Raw genomic sequence first — 21961 nt, 5'->3', positions numbered from 1 at the left:
TGTCGGACGTGACGATGCAACGCGCGCGTGCGAGGGCGATGGAAAATCGAGAGAGAACAACGTGAAAAGAAATGAACACAACTAACGCGTTATTTTTGCTTGCACTTTCCTCGGAGTGGAAGTAAGCGGCGCATCTCTCTCTCTCTCTCTCTCTCTCTCTTTCTTTCGCGGAAGTGACGCGCAAATTCATTAAAACGTAAAGTTAAACATTTAACGGTGAGATTTTGTTAAAAGAAACTTGTAGTACAACATAAATATTTAAGATTTAGAGTACTTGAAATACATGATTGGATATCTCTAACTCATAAATACTAATCATTGAAAGCAGAAAACGCACATTATCCTCAAAAAATGCATTCAATCAGCAGCTACATGAAACTTTTTAATGTTAATCAGGGAAAACATGTGTGTTCAATTTACTTGAATAATTGTTATTTGTTGTTGGTTTATCTATACAGCTTATTTAAAATTGTATATTTTGCGAACAAACAGAAAATAGAAAGTACACCGACTTTGACTAGAGCAGTAGGTTGAGAACTCCCTTAACGAATGTTTGTTATTGGTAACGAGATGTTCGTTGTTGGTTAGAAAAATCATAATCTCCGGTCCTTCAGGGTCACACTATCTATATTTCTTTAACCACTTTTACAGTGCGTATATTTATATAAATATATATTCAAATAACTTATACAATGTAGATATACAAAGTTTATAACATCTTGAATGATTAAATTTTAAAAAATGCATTACTTTTTTTGTCTAATCAATCTGCCTGGTATTTAACACTATGATAAAATTTCTTTTCCTAAAACATTAATTTTAAATTTATGCTACTGTTCAATTAAATTTAAAAATACAGATAAAAAAACTTTAATTAAATAATTCATTTTACAATTGTTATAATATATCTGTTCCCTTGCAGAATCTTATGACACAAAATTTACAATATTTAAAAAAAATCAATTTTTATATAATTGAACATTCAAATCCTAAGAAATTTATTTTAAATGCACTTATTTACAATGTACACGTTGAAATAAATCTCTATTGAAACACAACCGAGCGAGCGTTAGCAAGAGAGGTGACTATTGCTAGTTAAATATTAAACAAAAGAAATTTACATGAAAGTCGATAAAAGATTACAGATTGCCTAAAGCTTATAACTTTATTAGAATTCCTTTAAGTGAAAAAAACTGACCTACGGGCCATGATAGTCAGACGGCTCATACCAAATGAGTTACATGATTTTTTGAGAGAACTTATAAAAATATAAGAATACAAAAATTATTATTTAATATAAATTGTTGTTCAATTCATTATTCACGCTCGGGCGAGTCCGCGATAAACCTCACTGTATTGTCCTAGATCTAACAACTTCGCCCTTGTATCGAAATATACTATTGTTTAAGGTGTAGGATTATTTTTCTGTAGGATTTGTACGTTGTCTTCCCCTGGGAGAATCTGAACTGTACTACTATTCGCCGTAAAATCTAAACTGTACCACTCTTTGCCGCAAAAATCTGAACGGTACTACTCTTCGCCACAAAATCTGAACTGTACTACTCTTCGCCGCAAAATCTGAACCATACTACTCTTCTTCATAAGGACCGACGATATGTTATAAAAATTTTTTTTTTCAAATTCTACAGGAAATTTACAAAAAAAAAAGATTTTCCTATGAATTTTTACCTAAAACGCTTCTATCTGACGCTTCGACTGAGAGGTCTGACATTTTTTTTTGAGTTCTTTTAGGGGTATACTGGACTAGGTAACAAAGTTTGGCCGAAATTTGAACATTTTTTCCACGGATTGACGTGGAATGTCCCATGTATTGATAAAAGTTTTGTTTAAAGATGAGAGTTCGTACTGAAAAAATCAGCTGATTATCAGCTGATGTTTTGGCATGATTATCAGCTAATTATCAGCTGATAATCAGCTGATTTTTTTCAGTAACGCTGGCACCACACACAAGTGATTGCAGCTTACACTACAGCACAAGCGCGTTTAATACTATATGAACACTTGAGAGAATTAGGTGATCGTGTTCTTTATTATGACACAAATTGTATCGTGTATATTTGTTTTACACGATAATGCTCCGAATGAATATAAATTTTTTATCGGTTCTAAACTAGGTGAAACGACAGATGAGCTTTGTGGATATGGCGAAAATACTTTACCTAGATAATTTTATTTCGGGCGGGCCAAAGTTTTGTGCTTATACAGCTGTAACTCCGTGTTACGTCCTGAGACGTACTGCAATATTGCAATAAGTCAGCAAACATAAAATTGCTGAGTGCGTACATTAAGTAGATAAGCAAGGTTACGAATACGCCCGAAAGTGGTGTGCGATCAATCGATATTAATCACTCAAACTGGACTCTGCTATGACTCTCCGGGCTGTCAACAGAGCTAACAGGGCTTAAGCCGCGAGACCGATACTTATACATAACTTTACTTTGAATAAATCGTGAGAATCTATCTATTACAAGTGTTCCAATACGTATATTTTGTATAAGCCTGACCACAGTACAGCAGCAGAGATCCAGCTCAAGCAGTTCAACTCAAGTAAGTTCAAATAAATAAATAATATATTAGATCGGTCGTGACTTGATAAAATTTTGAAGCCATTTGACTGAAGTAAATTTTTTTCTTTAAAATTTCTTCCTAAGTATTAAAAATGGGATATCTGGCAAAAAATGGTTACCACGATCAATGAGATTAAAATTTGGAACTTTTTTACTAAAATAAAGCGCGTTAAAATAAACGTTTTAACATTAAAAAAAATCGCTGCTAATTCTTTGGCACGTAATCCTTCAATATAATGTATTGCTTTATATCAGAATTGTTGCATATATAATCCTACAAAGTTTTTGTACTTTTTAAAATTCTTCACGATAACGCGCGCCGATTGCTAAAGAGAAACAAACTGAATAAACTCTGCACGTAGTAGTAAAAATTCCTCCTACCCATTTTTCCTTGGCGTGACAATCCAATGCGCTACTAACTGAGCTATTTGCTCTCTTCGAAGGTTTATGTATAAAAGCAATACGTATATATAGATTTTCATTTATATATAGATTTTATCATCATTCTTTCTCGTACAAATAAATTTTCTTCCTGTGTAGAATTATTTTGTGTAGCGTGTCGGGTTATTTTTGTAGAGTTTGCACGGTGTCAATCTATGTATGCTAATGTGTGCCATAGTGTGCCATTCTGTTTCACCCCGCCCCGATAACATGATGTCGGCCGAATGACGGCACTGAGACTGCACGGAATGGGCCACGCGTGACGTCCAGGTACCCCTGCTCCGGGACACGGAAATGACGGCATTGTGCTGAACACAATGACGGCACGCGGTGCAAGCATCGTGCCGGCACTTAAATTAAGCGAAAAAACAAAATTAAAACCCTAATGAGGATCGAACCCTGAACCTTTCGGTTAGCAGGCTGGCACTTTACCACTCAACCACGAACACTTGTTACAAGTCATGGACAATTGTGTCCTTATATACTGCGAGTAGCTGTTGATATTAATAAAGTTGCAAGTAATCGTAATAAACAATAACTAGAATTATTATCAACGCGATAACAACATCGATATTCGCCGCTTATTTCGTGTATAGGCACGAAACCTGCAGGCTGCTATAAATTCGGTAGTTATAAATGAGTAGTCATAATAATATGATTAGCGAAAATTGACAACGAACAAAGTCCGGTGAATAAATTAATAAAACCAACAGCCTTAAAATAGAATACATTGAAAAGCCTTATTTCATGAATTGTGCGACCGAAAATTTTCTAAATTTCGCAGCCAACAAAGCCGGCATTCTGCGGGAATTTGGAATTTCGAGCTGACATTCTGCCAGTACTCTGACAGCGCTGAATGCTAAAAAATTTTGAACACGGGTCAAAGACACAATGCCGTCATGTGGCTCCTCAATATGTCATCATAATGCTGCCATGAGTGCCAACACGGCGTGACTGCAAAATGCTGACATTCTGCCTTCGTTCGTGCCGGTGGCATACAGCCGGCACACATGGCCGTCATTCTGACAAAGTTTCGTACAGTCGCAATGTGAGCACGCGTGCTGGCACGCTGTGCCGCCAAAATGTCAACATTATGTCTTCCCGAATGGCAGGAAAAAAGAATTGTTGAAAATTCCAACGAAAGATGTCTTGGGGACGTCAAAATGACGGCACGAGCGGCCAGCATGCGTGACCCCAAAATGCCCGGTACGCGATGTTATCGGGGTACTTGTCCGAATTTGACTACTTTAGCACTCTTTGGCATACTTTGGCACACTTTGGCACACTTAGGCACACTGTGGCTCAAAAAATATTGATACATCTACCTTTGATATTATACACGGATGTGTCATTCACAAAATGCTCAAACCCTAGTGGAAATGGATTGTGTGCCAAAGTGTGTCAAAGTGTTCCAAAGTGTTCAAATTCGGAAATTTAGTACACTTTGGTATACCTTGGTATACTTTGACACACTCTGACACACTTTGGCACATTTTGATACATGGCTTTTTCGGAAATTGAGGACTTAGAAAATTTTTGCACGAAATCTGGAAAACTTGTATTCCCGACGGATTCCTCTGTTGAGGCATGTTTTTCCAACATTTACGGCGGACAGTAGCTTTAAGGCAATTACGGGCAATTGTTAATTAATATTGTAAAAGTACTAAGTATGTAAGCTGCTTGAAGTACATGAGTAGTAAGTAAGAGGAAAAAGTGAGGATTGAACGATGTAACAAGAGAAAATATGTATTTTTTCAGTTTTATTGAAAGTAAAAAGTGTATATGTACACAGCGTAATAACGAATAATAACATGATAAATTATTATGATTTGACGATAGTGGTATATATATATATATATATATATATATATATATATATATATATATATATATATATATCCCTATAGATATCAAACAATTTAAAGACAGCAATTTCACAAATAATTATATTAACCAATGATTCATCAATATCGTTTACAAACTTATCACTAACATTAATTTTAATATTATCGCTGTATAGAGTATAATATTGTTGAAATACCTCGTAGGTTTTCATCATAGTAGATTTGGCATTTTCAATCAAGTTTTCTGTATCGCTTTTAATAAATTCAATTAAAACTTCTTTAATATAAACCATGATTTCATTTACCCTAGTAACGCAGGCTTCAAGTTTCTCGAGACGTTCGTCGACACATGGTAAGACAATCCTCAATCCATCGAAAGTAACTTTCTGCATGCAAATAGCAGGTTGAATGTGGGACGTTTTTTGTTTCTTCGCCCTTGGAGGTTGATATCTCCCGCCAACAGGAGTAGCATCACTACCATATGTAGCACTTTCAGCGAAAGCAGCGGAAGCACTATTAACTTCGTCCTCGTCTTCTTCATCTAGTAGAAGATTTGGAAAGAGTGGTGTTCCAACAGGTCTTTCCTCAATCAGTATAGACTTTGTGTTGTATGAAGTTGTAAACATCAGATCGTGGTTTTCCATGTATATCTTTGTAGGTCGTCCGTACTCACATTGGAATCTGTACGCATCTTGGAAATAGGTATTGATAAGATCGAAGTAATTCTTAAAAACTTTCCAGCTGGCCACATCGAATTTTATGGATTTGAAACTCCCTGTAGCTGTAGAAAGCTTAACTACAGTACGGAAGCTACCCTGATGACACTCCAATCCAAGAGAAATCCTTTTGGAATTCGACTTATTAACTGCGTAGTTTGTAGACAGCAGCATATTTGGCAGGATAATCTGCAAACGAGGTTGGACAATGTCGCTTTATTGAACCATGGCAAATAAAACGTTTACACTGTGAACGTCACAAAGGTTCTTCTCTTGAGAAACGATTTGTGAACACCACAAGACTGTACTGATGTGGCTCCTGACAGTGCTCGCTCTTTTTATCCACTGTCAAATGAATCCCCTCACTATCTCAGAATAAATTATTCAAGAGTAGTGGGGATGCATTCCTGCACGTGTATTCGCAGAAGAACACAAAGAAGCCTGCTGACGCAACAGGAAAGAAAGTATCATATTCGTCAACGGTCAAAAGCTCAACGGTCAAAAGCTAGGGTTACATCTCGCAAACTTCTAAGAACAATATGTTTAGACTACGAGCACTTTCATCGGTTTCTACTTACAGTGAGAGCGTGATGAAACAAGATGTGAAAGTAAAATATAAATGACTCTGGATGTCAACGGCTATATTGATAAAGTTCTTATATTACAGTATTTCAGATAACAGGAATGTAGAAGCAAGTAAGGTATTGTAAATGAGAACATTTTAGATATTTATGATTGTAATTTATTCATATTTTTTATCAATGATAGTTGACAATTGTTTCAATAATTCGCAGATATTCTCGAAGTTCATGTTTGATTGCAAAATCCTGAACCAAGAGAACGCTCAGTTCCGAATCTCTTAACATTTCTTGAACGCAGGCGTACTTTTTTATTTCTTAAAAGTTTTTTATAAAACGCATCCACTAACGCATCGTTCTTTTTGGAATCTCGTGAAAACTTATTACAAAACGTGCGTAAGTAAGGTATATTAACCATATGATAAAGAAACATAATGCAGTATTGACCACACACTTGCGAATCGATGCTTTGTAATTTTTGCTTATTCCACTGATATCGTTTACAATTTCTTTTGAGTCTTTTAACATGATGTTGTGAGATTGGTGGTAATCCATAACTGTCAAGGTACGTTCCGTAACCATTTGCATCTATGTAAATAGCACTCCAATGTGTTCCTCGTTTGGTGTGATCATCTGTGTTTGCGATAATAGCCGTAGGATGTTCCATAACATTAGGGATTCTATCTGCAGCGTATACACCAACTGTCTTGGCAGCTAATGGTTTGAGGGCCCTTAGCAGTTGTCGTGTATTCATTGTTTTAGCTATGATCAACTACGTCGCTTCCACGTCGACTATAAATAGATGTTGCTCTTCTCACACGAGAATGAAGATTACAGTATAAAGCGTCGCTAAATTTTTGCGCTGAATCTTGGGTTATATCCTCGGCAATAGAGTGCAACCACTTTCTCAATAAATATGCCTGGTTGACAGGACAATCACGAGTGTTGTTTATATCTTGGATACTGTGATTTAAACACATAAATCTGTCCGGATAATTCTTTTTTAATTCTTGAAAAGTCGGCGCGTACATTTCTTCCACATTCACAACTTCACGAGACATGACAGTTTCCAAATATCTCCAATTATCGTGTCCACAAGTAAAAAGACGTATAGCCACTTTTGCCACTTGTTGTAAATGAAATTTCAATTGTTCCATACTAATGTCACCTTCATGCCAGCGGACACCATGAAACTGATTAGAGATGTATTCGTTAGACCTTTTTATTCCAATAGACAATTCTGTGAAATTGTGGGGGGTCTTTACGATCCAGTGTCCAATAGCTCTATTTTTTAGACCAAGTATAGCCACTTCTTTAGGAATAAATTTGTTATTAAGATATCTCAGACCTTGAACGTTAATAATGTAATCCATGACAGTTTAAGAGCGATTAGCAGCAGCAGCAGAAGGTAAAGTAGCACTAGTGAACTGTATAGACGTTCAAAGAGAACTGAGCATAGTGTATCTTGTTCTTTGACCGTTAACCATGTAGAAGACGCTGCTGCTGTTTCTCTTTCTATCCCCACCATCTCTTCCTAAGCATTGAAATCCGTTATGATTTGTCGACTTGAATCTATTTCCAAGACATTGTCATATTCGGCATAAATTATGCAGTTAATTGTTGCTGCTAGAGCGTGTTCAAATTTGACTTCTACTCGAACACTACCATGCTTGATAAGATTCCAATGAAACGCTAAGTTTGCAGATAAATCAGGTGTTAGATCAAAAGCAAAAAAGCAATAGTCCTTATTGTAATCTGTTCGTGTAACTGTCAGTGATTCATTCAGAAAGTGTATTTCCGTACCAGAGAATAATGTGTGATAACATTCTACGAATATTGGTTTACTCCCTGTAAATCGTGGCTGTAGCGGTTTGCTGGGAATCTGTACTCCATCCACATAAAGTGAAAGATAGTTTATGTTGAAATGTTGAAAATTAAAAGGATTGAACTTTCTATTCCCATTAAATGCTCTATTATCTACGAAACCGATGATTATTCTTTTAGGAATCTGGTCTAGGATAACATTGTCAAGTGTATCGCCATGAACACCACTGTGCAATGTAAATGCTTTTACTTCTACACGATTTATTGGATATTTAGCCGTGGCTTTTGCGAGAGTGTTCGCATGTGCTAACATAATCCCTGGACTCACTTTAACACGACGTACAATCAGTGATGCTTCTTTAATATGTACGTTAAATTTGTCGTTATCAGATGCATGCATCAAGCAAAAAGCATCCTTACTTCTCACTAATCGTAAGCGTAGTTCAACACCATTTAGCAAAAACTTATTTTGATTAAAAACATCGCAATGTAAATGTCCAATTAGATCAACAGTTTGGCCGTTAATTGAAAAATACTGACGATAAACGTTTCCCTTATTTGCTGTTGGATCAGTGACTGGAATGTTGGGTGGTGTCTCCATATTACCAGGAGTATCTAAATACCAGAGTGCTGATGTAAGATGAGAATTCATTGTAGGCGCTGAATAATTTAGCAGTGTTTCGATGTATGCACGGTATGGATATGCATTATTTGGAGGCGATACTAGTTTTTGATTAAAGAACACATCTATCTGATTAAAGAGTGAGTGTAAAAGATTATTCACTGGTGCTACCTTAGAGTACTCTCTGGTACTCTCATTAGCCGCAATTTCAACATTAGGTAATATCTGCAGGCGTATGCTGAGCATTGTATGCGCAAGATCAAGATAATCACTTCCTCCTGGAACGACAAATTTCAATGGTCCATCGTCGGTAAGAGATGAAACGGGCTTATAATGTATGAATTGTGAATTTTCCACTGACGTTTGCGTTGGTGGTAAAGTAAATAAATCTAATTCGGATTTGATGCACTCGCATGAGTTTGAATGCAGAAAAGCCATAATGTTGGTGTTGTTTATCCAAAAATAACAGAGACACTGCGTTTCCTCTTCTTTCTATTTAATTTCTTTTTTTTTCGAGCTTCTAACTTTACTCTTACTGACACGTCTTTTCTTCACACCACCGCTGGTGTTACTGCGTCCAGTTATTCGACTCTTACGCGACTGACGTTTTCGCTTCTTACCACGTCGCTTATATCCAGACCCCTTCATCATTTCAGCTATTTTATCTGCGGCCTTATGTTTAAGATTTCGACCAGACTCACGTGCACGCGTATTCACAGCTTGTTTAAAACTGAGACCGTGATTACCCACATCATCTAATACATTTATTGCTGCTTTTATAGCTTCTTTACCTACAGCTTTGGCAACACTAGTGAGATATGGTAAGACTCTTCGAAATAAAACTCAAGAAATGGCCTATACCACCGTTCTCTACCTAGCCCAGCACCAATTTGATCGGAATAATATTCTACGTAGTAACTCATTTTTGCTTTTCATGCTCTACTGACAGCGTTTAAAGTGAAGTGTAACTGTCAACATCCCGTACTCGAATGGTATATGATTACCATGCTGATCTCTTATATCTATTGTAACATTTTGAAACGTGTTGTTCAGCAGTGGTATGTAATTAGGATGTGCAAATTGTTTGACCATAGTTACACCCAGTTTATACTTGGAATTATCCAATACCACTATACGTAAAAGTGATGCTTGAATATCACCGACTGTGTATGGAATGCAAATATCAGGGTAGACAAAAAATTGATCTGATATAGCTCTTGCTAAACAAGCAGGTCTGTTACCTGTGATTGTTGTATATCGTGACTCTGGTGACTGTGGTTTCAAGGTTATAAAATCTTCTAGCCTATACTTCTCATTCTCAAAGCCAAATATACGTTTAACTTTTTCGCTAAAACTATAGTAATCAGCTTCCTTACATTCGCAGATTTTTCGTAGATTGTAGTAGCCTCTTTTCTTTTTTGCTGGCGCTATAAGTAGATGTCCGTGAAGTTCAGATACATTATTTATAGCCTCCGCTAGATCTTTTAGACTGTCGTAGACACCAGGTGGAAAAGAAGTATCGCTGTACTCTAAATTTACAAATTCATGCGTGTGTTCTGTAGCACTTCTTTTCTTCTGCTTTTTCTTATGCTTCTGCTTCTCATCGTTATCGTTAGCTGTTGTTGTTGTTGTTGTTGTTGTTGTACTACCGCTACTACTAGTTTTGGTAAATATTATTTCGCATTCATCTTTGTGAATATGCACCATAGTGCATGGTATATGTATTTCCGTCAGTGCAACAGCCCAGTTCCCAGATAGCCGGACTTCATGAGATAGTTGAGTGTTAAAGCAAGACGTAGTGTTATCTGGAAAATATTTCATACTACTGTTGCTTGGTAGTACCAGATAAAATTCTTCGCTAGACATGTTTCAGATTTCTACGATATCGTTTGCTTTAATCCACGAGTTAAATTTATCTGGATAGCCGATCCACTTCACAAATAATTTCTTATTTACTCCTCGACCTTTAGTCTTAATTACTCGTTCAATTTTGAATTCCTTATTTTTTGCTACACGATCATCACCGACACGTACGAGTTCTTCTGTATAAAAAATCCATCAATTATTTCTCCATCTAGATCAACGAGTTAGTAGGTATAAAGATTCTGTCGACGTGAAACTTTATGTACTCTAAAGATCTCTTCGCTGTAGTTCTTCTCGTATCCTTTGTCGAAGGTACCTTTTGTTCGACTGATGCGAACGTGCTCACCTACTCTATATATACCTACTCTAGACTGTTTACGCTGACTTAGTGCTCTTTTCTGTAAATTTTTTCTAGCCTCATCGGCGTTTCGCATATTCACTTTGGCAGGAATCATTTTTATACCACTGTGCAGTGTGTGATTGCAGGCATAAACAATATTTTGAATAACATCAATATATCTGTGTGTATTTTTATGTGTGAAATACCTAAACATTCTTTCATTGAGGGTTCGATTAAGACGTTCCACAACTGCTGCTTTAACGTCAGGATTACGTGCAACTCGAAAATTTATATCATGTTGTTTTAAATATTTTTGAAATTCCGAACCAACAAACTCGTTACCTTTATTTGTTTGTACAAGTGCAGGTGAGCGACCATTAGCTCTTTTTAGGATTTTATCAAAAGCACTTACGACGCTCTTGACACTTTTGTCATAAAGCGGCTCGACCCAAGCGTATTTACTAAGAATATCTATTACGACAAGAAGATATGCAAAGTTATCGTTGTAAGTTTTGAGAGCCTGCATGTCACACAAATCCATCTCCCAACAATCATCCACATTACTGACATTGTACATGAGTCTAGGAAATCATCTCCTAATAGGACGATGAAGCGTGTATGCATCCTGATTGCTTAACCAAATATTAACGTTATTCTTATTTTTTTGCTTATTAACACGAATGAGGTTACGTGCACCTGCGTAGCCAGCCTCGTGTTTAGTGTCAAAATATTGATTTTCATAAGACATTCTTAAATATTATAGCTTAGCCACTTATCGCCTTATTTTCGTAGTAAGGATTTTTTTTGTTCAAACGTTCGCTGTAACGTTTTAAAGCAGCAAGTCTTGCACCTTGCTCCAAAGTCTGAACGCTTTCCGAACTATCTCTTTTACTTGAGGGTATTTTGTTCAAAGCACGTTTAAAATTTTCACTAATTGACAATACAATCGGATTACTTATGAATTTAGACGGAGTGTCAGACGATGCTATAAAATTAGCAAGTTGAAATCCTCTAGTAGATTCTTCATCTGTTGCCTTGCTCTGAACAGCATCCTCCACCAAATCTATAATATTTGACTTAGGTATAAATTTACCTTCGCTGCTGACTGTACCCGAATTATCCCATTTGATACGATGAGGTACAGTTGATTTCCAATGTTTAAGCAATAAGCGAGCTTTCCTCACAGAACCCTTAAGTATACTTGTCAAAATTACCTCATCAGACAAAGGATTTAATGTGTCCTCATTTTCAATCTCTACACCAGCAGCAGCAGTATTACCATCGGATAAAAGTTTTTGACGTTCTAAAGTTTTAAAATGAAGATACCTTCTTAAAATTTGTAAATACTTTTGACATTTTTCTCTTTCACCTGTAATACTTTTTGAAAAAAGTATATCATGCATCTCAGCATCGAGACGTGATAAGTTATCGCCTTTTGTCTGCACACTCGGTTGTACCAAACCATTACTTGATTCATCTGGCTGATGTTGTTGTTGTGGTTGTTGTTGTTGATTTTTCATTACACGGTCATATGCTTCCTCCGGTAAGATAATCATTTTATGTGTATGCTCCATACTTAACTTTTAGAACTACCGAATAACTTTGACACTAGTGCGCCAATTATAGGTGCAAGTAACATAGGTAAAAAAGCACCACCGTCTTGAATAATCACCCGTCTCTTTTTCTTCCACTCTTTATCATTATTATTATTATTACCACTGGTCTTATTCAATAATTTACGCAAAATGTTTTTATGTTTCTTTAACTTTGATTTGTGAGAATTTTTAATTTTTACAACACAATTAACGCACACTCACATATACTTTTGATGAGTTTTTTGTCTGCTGAGCGAATTAAGGCTAAACGTTGCTGTCCATCAGCGTGGCAAAGAGCATTCAGTATTGCTACACACTTTTTTGTAAAATGTTTAGGTAGACAGCCGCACTCTGTATTGTCAGCATCTGCAGCAACAGCATCAGCACCACCACCACCACCACGCTGTCTTCTACCTATTCTTCTTCTTCTAACTTTCTCCTTGTTTTTCTGCTTTGATGCTTTCCCCGACATCGTTCTTCTCAGACTGATGCTTCAGCTATACTATGTTCTACTTTTATCGAAACTTGTTTTTCGGTACATACACGTAGTGCAACCTATCATCGGGAAAAATACAGGTTCTGAAACGAAATTCTTCGCTAGTGGACTGTTTTAAATCTAGCAGAAGATATCCATGAGCAGCTGATGTGCTGTCAAGATATGCTTCTTGCAAAAATTTTGGATCTTCAGGATATACTTGACGTGCAAGATACTGAATTTGCGAACGATCTCGTGGATTTTTAAAAATAACGAGATAATTAGCGTTCAATGAAATATCACGCTGTCCAGCTCCTTTGTGAAAAAGATTTTGTGTAATAAAAATTACGCTTAAATTTTTGTGATGACTACCCTTTGTAAATAGATCGAGAATAACATTGTTCGAAGCTTCTCTCATCAAATCATGAATAATCAATAATTTTTTCCTATTATTATCGTTTGAATAGTCTGAAGGCTGAGGTAATCCCTCGTGAAATTCAACAATTTTCTTTTTGCTGTATATTACCTCCTGGTATAAAGTCTGTTTCGTACGTAGATTGCCATTCTGCGTAATAGAGAAGTATACGATCGAAAGTTGCATTACACATAAGCGGTAGATGTTTAAGAAACCGTTTGACAAAGACTGTTTTACCACATACCGTAGGGCCACTTACAATACAGGTAAACGGGTGTTTAAATCGCGTATCCATTTTAGATACGTACTAGCAAAAATCACTGCTACATATAAGCGGACGATGGCGGCGGTGCGGCGCGGCACACGTAAATAATAAGCTAATTTTACGTGTGCTGAATCACAAGCTGTTATTCCCGCTATTCAAGCTGATAAACGTGCCCAACAAGCTACATAACACCGCGAGTAAGCTTAATTATGCGTTAAAATGAGCTAAATTTCCATAAGAATCGTTCTCTTCGATGACAGAAGCTATACTGAGGATATAAAAACGTGTTAGGGATCTTTCAAATGGAAAATAAGGAAATTATATAAAAATTTGTGTTTTTTTATTTACAATAAATACATCCAAAAATTAATTATTCTTATATCCAAAAGGTAGAGACTTACGTGACGTAAGGTATCGTCGTTTTTTCAATACAATACAACATGTTTTCGATTCTTCACGCGTTACAACTTCATGCATTTTAGTTCTTCTGATAGCTTTGAATTTTAAGCGTATTTTACTACATTCATCATTCATTTTTTTCAGATTCGTGATCTTCCTTTGCAAAGACATCGTTAATCAAATTCTTAATGCTATCAAAATTCATTTTTACACCGTTTGAGAAGTTTAATGAGATACCTTTTACTTTACAACATTCAATTTTATCATCTTTATTGGGTGTTACAGCTATGTAAGCGTAAAACTTTGGTCCTCCCGAAACAAAATTACTTATATACGTATTCTGACCATAACCACAAAGTTGATCTGTCATATCACCTAGTTTAGATAAAAGGTTTATACTCATCCGGAGCATCGTCATGCGAAACAAATATACAAGAATCTGTGTCATAATAAAGAACATGATCAACTAACCTCCTCAAGTAATTATATAGTTCTAAACGTGCTTGAGTAGTGGTGTAAGCCGCAATCACGACACTTGTATGCGGGGCAGGAGTGACAGCCTCATCCTTGTATTGCCAATTCACGTACAGTATCTCATCATTAATTGCTAGTATATCATTAACATCTCTTTCCGGACAAGTAAGAAGTTTTCAAAGAGATTCACGCGATTTTACAACTTCAGTTTGTTTCAAATTACTCCGTTGTCCAAACTTACCCTAAAACGAATTTAAGCAGAGCTTAGCAACAGGTCGTAACCCTGAAGTTTTTTCGATATTATTTTTATCCAAAGTTATACCCTCATCGAGTCTATACTGTTCAATGTATTGTAATTTAGTTGCTTCGTCAGTACACCATGAGGGCCATCCGCTAGACTCGTACGTTTACGTATTCGGCAAAAAGACCTTCGCTACCATCAATTTGATTATACTGTGTCATCTCATATTGCCAAATATAAATTTTCGTAATACTGTAACCGAGTTCAACAGCTTTACGCAACTCATCAGCAACCCAGGTGCCTGTGAATTCACGCATTTTTGGGTCTTCGTGATTGCAGTCACACTGCTGCATTTCTTCGCAGCATGAGCGGCAAAGAGCAAAAAGAAGACGTCCGTGCATTTTAATTGGTAAGAGTTGAATGTGCAGGTCGCGCGGTGGTAAGATACTACATTTAACTAATCCTTCAATATTGTTGAGATTATTGTTATTCCCCTGCGTTAATTCGTTGCAGTCTTCACCAATTAAAATTCGCGGATGCCCTACGGGAAATCGACCTCTTTTACACACGTACGGATAAAGAGAGCATATATCTGTATATTGAATTTTTTCGTTATTTCCGATCGCGTGGATTCAACGTTATACGACTCATAAGAGGATGCTGTGTTACATATTCGTAGATTTAGCGATTCTCTGCTTTTATCCGATAAAACTACATTCCCAAATCTCTCGAACTTCGTAACCCAGGGCTTTTATTTTTTGAATTTTCCGAAAAGTATTCTCGTACGACTCATCCATAGTTCTATCGTATGACATTATTTTATCTCGTCGTTTATTAAAGCAAATAGGGCAACCGTGTGTGTAACAGCCTTGATATTCAAAGACAATACCTTTATTTGCATTATCATTTTCCGGAGGTAAATAGCCATCTACACGAAACCCTTCTGGAAGCATAAATTCACGTGCTCTACCCGCGTGTATGATTTCCCGACCAATCTCACGTTCACACTGTAACAGCCACTGTATTGACTTTTGCGAATGATTATCAGCGCGTCGATATCCACCTGCTGGAATGATACCGATAGTTTTTTCGCGTAAGAAATTTTTTCTATACACAATGGAGCATGCAGAAACTGTGGTCGTTGCCTCTGTAAACGGACAAGTATTCCCGCACTTAATGAAAATTTTCCGAAAAGCCATGTATGCAAGTCTTAAAATTTCTACATCCATACGGCAATAATCGAGTATTTCACGTTGAAAATCAAACCCATAAGTATTTCGGTTCTCCTCATACCATGCAATAAACTTCCTCTTCCTCCTCTTCCCTCTCAGACGTCGACATGGCATTAGGTGCGTAGAACGATGCTTCGGGTAAAGCCCCAACATAATTTTGATTTTCTAAAGTATTGAATGGATGAGGAAAATATCCTTTTTTGCTAGCTGGTGGTAGAGAAAAGGTTTGTGGTAAAGCACTTAATTTCATGTGAAAATAGTTTAAGCTATCAATAACTTTTGTTCGCCCGCATTGAAGCATAATTATATTTTGTCCATTCAATATTACGTTCGGTACAATTGAGGTATTTTCAACGATTTCTCTCAAAATAAATTGCGCATCAAACCCACGAGAGTTATGAGCAATACAAATTATTTGACCGAAGGTATCGTCGCGAAATATATGCTCTCTTACACCACACGTATGGCATAGTATATTTATATTTACATTATCCATCCAATCATCGCAAACCTGTTGTACAACACATAGATTTGGAATGTGTATTTTTATCTGTGCATGTTCACGATAAGCAGAATGTTGACGCGTCAGAAGTCATAAAAAATAAATAAGTTTTTCTTTGGGGATTTACAATTAATCTGTGCGTTAACATTACGCCCAAAGGGTTGAATATAACAGAGCTGATTTACATCATGTTTTTCGCGACATAAGTTGCACCAATTGATTCCACACTCGTGCTTTGACTTGTAGATATTAATTCGTTTGCAACACATATTACAAACTTTTACTACATCGCATATTTTTTTATTATTTTTTTTTGTATGACCCATCTATTTTGTGACGGTCGAAACATATTTGTCCGTAAAATTCTCTGTTACATTCTACACATTTTATAATATCTATATTAGAATTACACGTTGGTGCACAAAAACACCTGTCACATTTGGCTGTGCATCTATGCTCATCTACGTATTTATCGCTTTTATTACAATGTTCGCAGAAAAAACGATTGCGTGCAGCACCGGTTAAATTTAATATTGTATCGAAATATCGCCTTCGCGCATCGTACAAAAGATTTATAACGTCAAAAGAATTTGAATTTAACAGAGGTCTTCGATCGTAAAAGGGCGGTTCTCCATTTCCAAAAGATAAACTATCGTATATTACAATAGCGATATTTTTTGCAACATAATACCGCTGATACGTCTCTATTTCTCGTATACCGCACCCGTTTGCAGGAATTACGACGTTTGTATTAATAGTAAGGAGATTTGCGCGCTCTTTTTGCATACCACGTCTGCTATCTCTGACAATATTCATTTACAAGTATCAATAGCTTCATTTGAAAATAATTTTTTATACATTATAAAAGCCTTCCCGACAATTAAAACTCTTGGCAAGCATAAATTATCGTTATTTTTTATAGATACAACCGATCTCTGAGCTAAGCTATCAACATTTATCCTCTTTCTACTTCCACCTCGGCCACCATTAGGTATATTAACAAGTGTTAATGTTAGAATAAAGCTCTCATCTATTTGAAAATCCTCATTACTCTGAGCTAACCCGCTTATTAAATTCCATAAATCATTGTAAAAAAATTATTTACTAATCGTAAAGATAACCCACCCGGGCCTCGGGCAAAATTTAAACTTCTAACGGAGACACCAATCATGTCGTTTTCATTACATAATGAAATTATATAAGAATAAATATCGCGAATAACTAATTCCAACCAAACTATCGGATTTATAGATCCACCCTCCGGTGGAGATCTTATTTTTAGCACAATACGTCTACCTTCTATTTTATACTTAGATATATAATGCCAATTTTGTTGGAAAATATCAAAACGATTACCAGGAGGCTGGATATCCTCATCTCCTTCCTCATCGACTCCATGATAATTTATATTATCGTCTGTTTCGCTTCTCTCCTCATCCTCCTCCTCGCTGATCTCCTCCTCCGCCTCCTCATGCTCCTCACTGGGCTGATTATACTCTTGTTTATGGTCAGACAAATCATCATTATTGCTGCTTGAATTTTCCACTCTTCTTCTTTGTCCTCTACCAACTTGAATAGAAAAATCACTTTCATCGGCCTCGTAATCCAGCGATTCTACAGAAGTATTGGTGTTCGAAGATGATGTAGATAAGGGAAAAATGGTTGTAGAAGAAGAACAAGATGAATCGTCAGAGTGATTATGTTCTGAAAAAATTTATTGAATACAAAATATTTGAATACTCTATTTTACACTTTCTTATTTTTAAATTATTCTTCTGGTGGTCCTGAAAAACTCTGTCCCAGGCGATTAAACATTTCAGGTAAATTTTCAGTGTCTAACAGTATGGAATTTTTATCTTTACAAGCATTGAAAAACCAACGTATTTCTTGTGCTCTTCGAGCATACATGATACGCATGATATCTTGTTTCAAAGCCCTAGGGTACTTAGCAAATCCTTCGAGACCACGTCGAATAACTTAAATTAATTTAATAATATTTAAAAATAAGAATTTATTTCAAGAAAAATGTATATTTAAATACAGCATAATACTCACGTTCATTAATTTGACGATCTCTTGGATTTCCCTGGTTAAAAAAATGCTCGGTGACCAATCCTCCAGCGCTTCTTCTTGTATACCGCATTTCTTCGGGTTCTACTGGCCGGGCCAAAAAGTCGAGTATTTGTTGCCGTCTTTTGACACATGGATGCTGCGCATACTTAATAATATTCTCGCTTTCATCAGCTGCTCGTTCCATCAAGCGCTGTAGAATATTATTAGCAGCAGCTGTTGACTCTGTACATGTGGCAAGAAGGTGGTCAACATTAGCCATGCGCTGAGAATCCCTATTGGCAGGTACATCTTTAGCCTCTTCCGCTCTAGCATCGTGCTCATTCTGCGCTCTCTCTACTGCTTCACCTTCCTCCTCCTCCTCCTCCATCCCCTCATTCACCTGAAGACGCACCGCTGCAGGCGCCGCAGCCACCGTTGCTGCTGCTTCTCTCCTTACGGCTTCGCTCTCCTCCGCCCGCAACTCCTCTTCGTGTGCATCGGCAGCGCTCACCCCCACCATTTCAGGCGGTACAAACTGTACATCGGCTACAGCATTCACCGCTTGCGCTGCATCCTCCTCTTCCGTCTCACTTGCCTCTCTTTCTTCCTCCTCCACCTCCTCCTCCTCCTCCTCACTTTCATCCGATGACGTAGGTTCAACATTTTCACTTGATGTGTATTCTGTAATATCATCATCATCTTCATCATTAAAATTTTCTAATGCTGAAATGTAAAACAATTTTATGTTAAAAATACAGAGCTTACTTTTTATAATAAACGTTATATGTATTCGAAGGTAGTGATGCATACAACACATGAATAATAAAATCTCTTTGATGTCGAATGTATTAAAACAAAATATTAACCGATATTTGATTACACATTTTTTAATAAAAAAAGCAAGAAGTATAGCGAGAAAAACAGTCGTTTAAAAAAGTAATCTTTGATTTTATAATTATACGTTATATTACTGTAATGATAGAGAGATACGCATCACATGCTATGTAATATGACAGATGTAAGAAGCTAATATCCCTAGCGCTGAAGCAGACGACTTGAAAACACTAGGCGTCATACGTAGCAATCGACGCGTTCTACGGCAAGAGCAGACGACACTGCGTTACGAATGTGTATATGCACGCGCGCGCGCGCGAGTGAATGAAACAGAGCTTGTAGCAGCAACAGACGACGCTATCAGCTGTGGCACCATTTACCTCGTTGCCAAGTACAAGCGCTGTTTGATTTTTATTAATGACAACGCGTTATAGTGCAGAAAAATTGGAATCAATAAAAATGTACTCACCATTATTCTCCTCGAATGCTATCATTAACCGCGTCAACACAGGTAAATGCGCAAAATTCTGTTGCATACAAAATTCTGCTGCGCATCGCACAGCTAAGTTGCATTTTTTAAAAATGCGTCTATGAAGCTGTGCAATTTTCCGTGGCCACAGCATCGTAAAAGACGTGAAATCTCGCGGCATAATTGACACGCTACCATGCGTTTCATGCGTAGACACCAGCTTCTTGTACACCTGCGTTTAACAACACTATTTGCTTGATAATTGCCCGCGATGCGAAGCACTACACTGCGTAAGGACTACACTCTTGATTTAATGCAACTACTCTCATGACTACTGAGCTCCTGAGGTCAACGTAGGGTTTATATAGTATAAAAAACGTCTTGCTAGTGGGGGGATGTGTGATCTGAAATAATGACCGTCGACGATTCTCGCACTATACAAGGCGGCTAAAAGCAATGCCCTATCACATTTAATAGCATTCGACTTCCTGTGCAAGCGATGACCATAGCGATTCTCATACAAGCAGTATCAAGTATAGGGCTCCGAGAATCCACGTGTTAATTACATTTGAGATTACTCTGAACCGTTGTTTTGTCATGCTGATCCATTTTTTCCGCGCATAGGTATCGACTGCAAAGACTCTTGCCGCCGAGTAGATACTAAAAATATCAAGTTCACACTTAGAGCAGTCGAGAGTCAAAGATCATGCTCTCTCTCTCTCTCTCTCTCTCTCTCTCTCTCTCTCTCTCTATATATATATATATATATATATATATATATATATATATATCTCACACAATCGTAAAAAAAAGTATCCCGTGTTCGTCGAGCAGCAAGCAATATCAAACATGTATAGTTCTTTTGTCACACTAATTCATCTCCACTGTATAGGTATCGCCTGCTAAGACTCATGGCGACAAGTGGATACTAAAAAATATCAACTTCCTGCGAAGAGCACTTGAGAGTCAAAGGTTATGCTCTCTCGCGCTCGTAAAAAGTATCCCGTATCCGTCAAGCATTTCGCTGCACAACGCGTCAGCCAACTCGTTCGGGTATCAGGTGTACGAGCACACGTGCGGTATCGAACAATAATCAGCACAAGTCTAAATTTTTCTCCTTCGTCCCTCCTTCTTCTCCTAGGCCCTACAGATGACTGCTTCGACTACAGTCGTCAGTTCCAAGTTGATAGTAGTTCCACTAGGATGTCTGTGAAAAGTGTTGTTTTACGTCAGTTGGAGGAGAAATGCTCTCTCCTAAAATCACGGATGGAGCGTACGTCGCGGCTCATACAGCAGCACCGCGACACGTATGCTGAGCTATATGAGGAGCGTGAAGAAATCAAACGCACGCTGCACATCATGTAAAGTTCACCTTCCATCGGCCCCGTCAATTACTATTAATTAAAAAAAAATTTGTTTAAATTAAATTATTGTAAAACAAAAATATTGGAGCTCACAGCCAGAGTTTTCGTGTTATCATCCTGATGGTAACACCAGTATTGGCCCTCATTATTTGAAATTTATAAATTTTACTTATTTTAAACAACTTATAATAAATATATTAAAGGTTACAAATTTTGAATGATTATCACCTGATTATCACCTGATTATCATCAACATTTTATCTCACATAAACGCATATTTATAACTATCAGCTTTATTAAAAATACTGAGCCGAAATTACCTGATAATCAGCTGACGTTTTGGCATGATTATCAAATGATTATCAGTTGATTGTCATCTGATTTTTTTCAGTAGGGGTATCCTTATCTTATCAATATAAACAAATAATTAAGTCAAGGTATTGTTTGTTTACATAAATAATTAATTAAAATTATCTATATTACATGTAATAAAGATAATGTTAATTACTTGTTTGTATAAACAAACATGATACTTTATCTTTATTACTTGTTTACATTGATAAGATGAGGATGCGCCAGTGATGACGTCATTTGTTATGTCTCCCCATACCGGCTTACTTACTACTTACATGAGTTTAAATTTTTGTATTTACTGTAACGAGTACTTGTGGCTCAGTGGTAGACCTTCAGCCTACTAACCGAAAGGAACCGGGTTCAAGTCTTACCGACGCTAGATTTTTTTTTTTTATTAAATTATTTATTGTTACGTTCTATAACTATGGAACTTCAAGCTCCACGCGTGCCGTCGATATGACGGCATCGTGTAGT

General features: G+C 36.9%; 2 protein-coding genes across 2 annotated transcripts; both read right to left on the bottom strand.

Moving 5' to 3' along the window:
* Positions 1-7701: 7701 nt before the first annotated feature.
* On the bottom strand, positions 7702-9051 carry LOC116417813 (uncharacterized protein F54H12.2-like). Its single transcript, XM_031932878.1, has one exon. The coding sequence runs from the start codon at positions 9049-9051 to the stop codon at positions 7702-7704; it is 1350 nt and encodes a 449-aa protein (XP_031788738.1).
* Positions 9052-10700: 1649 nt separating this feature from the next.
* On the bottom strand, positions 10701-11393 carry LOC116417812. The gene is made up of 3 exons (XM_031932877.1): positions 11159-11393; positions 11023-11095; positions 10701-10941 (listed from the first exon to the last, which is right to left on the bottom strand). Exons 1-3 carry the CDS (start codon positions 11391-11393, stop codon positions 10701-10703), a joined length of 549 nt encoding a protein of 182 aa, XP_031788737.1.
* Positions 11394-21961: the final 10568 nt, after the last annotated feature.

Source organism: Nasonia vitripennis (genome assembly GCF_009193385.2).
Source record: "Nasonia vitripennis strain AsymCx chromosome 5 unlocalized genomic scaffold, Nvit_psr_1.1 chr5_random0003, whole genome shotgun sequence".
Classification (NCBI taxonomy): domain Eukaryota; kingdom Metazoa; phylum Arthropoda; class Insecta; order Hymenoptera; family Pteromalidae; genus Nasonia; species Nasonia vitripennis.
This window is presented reverse-complemented; position numbering and strand designations above follow the sequence as displayed.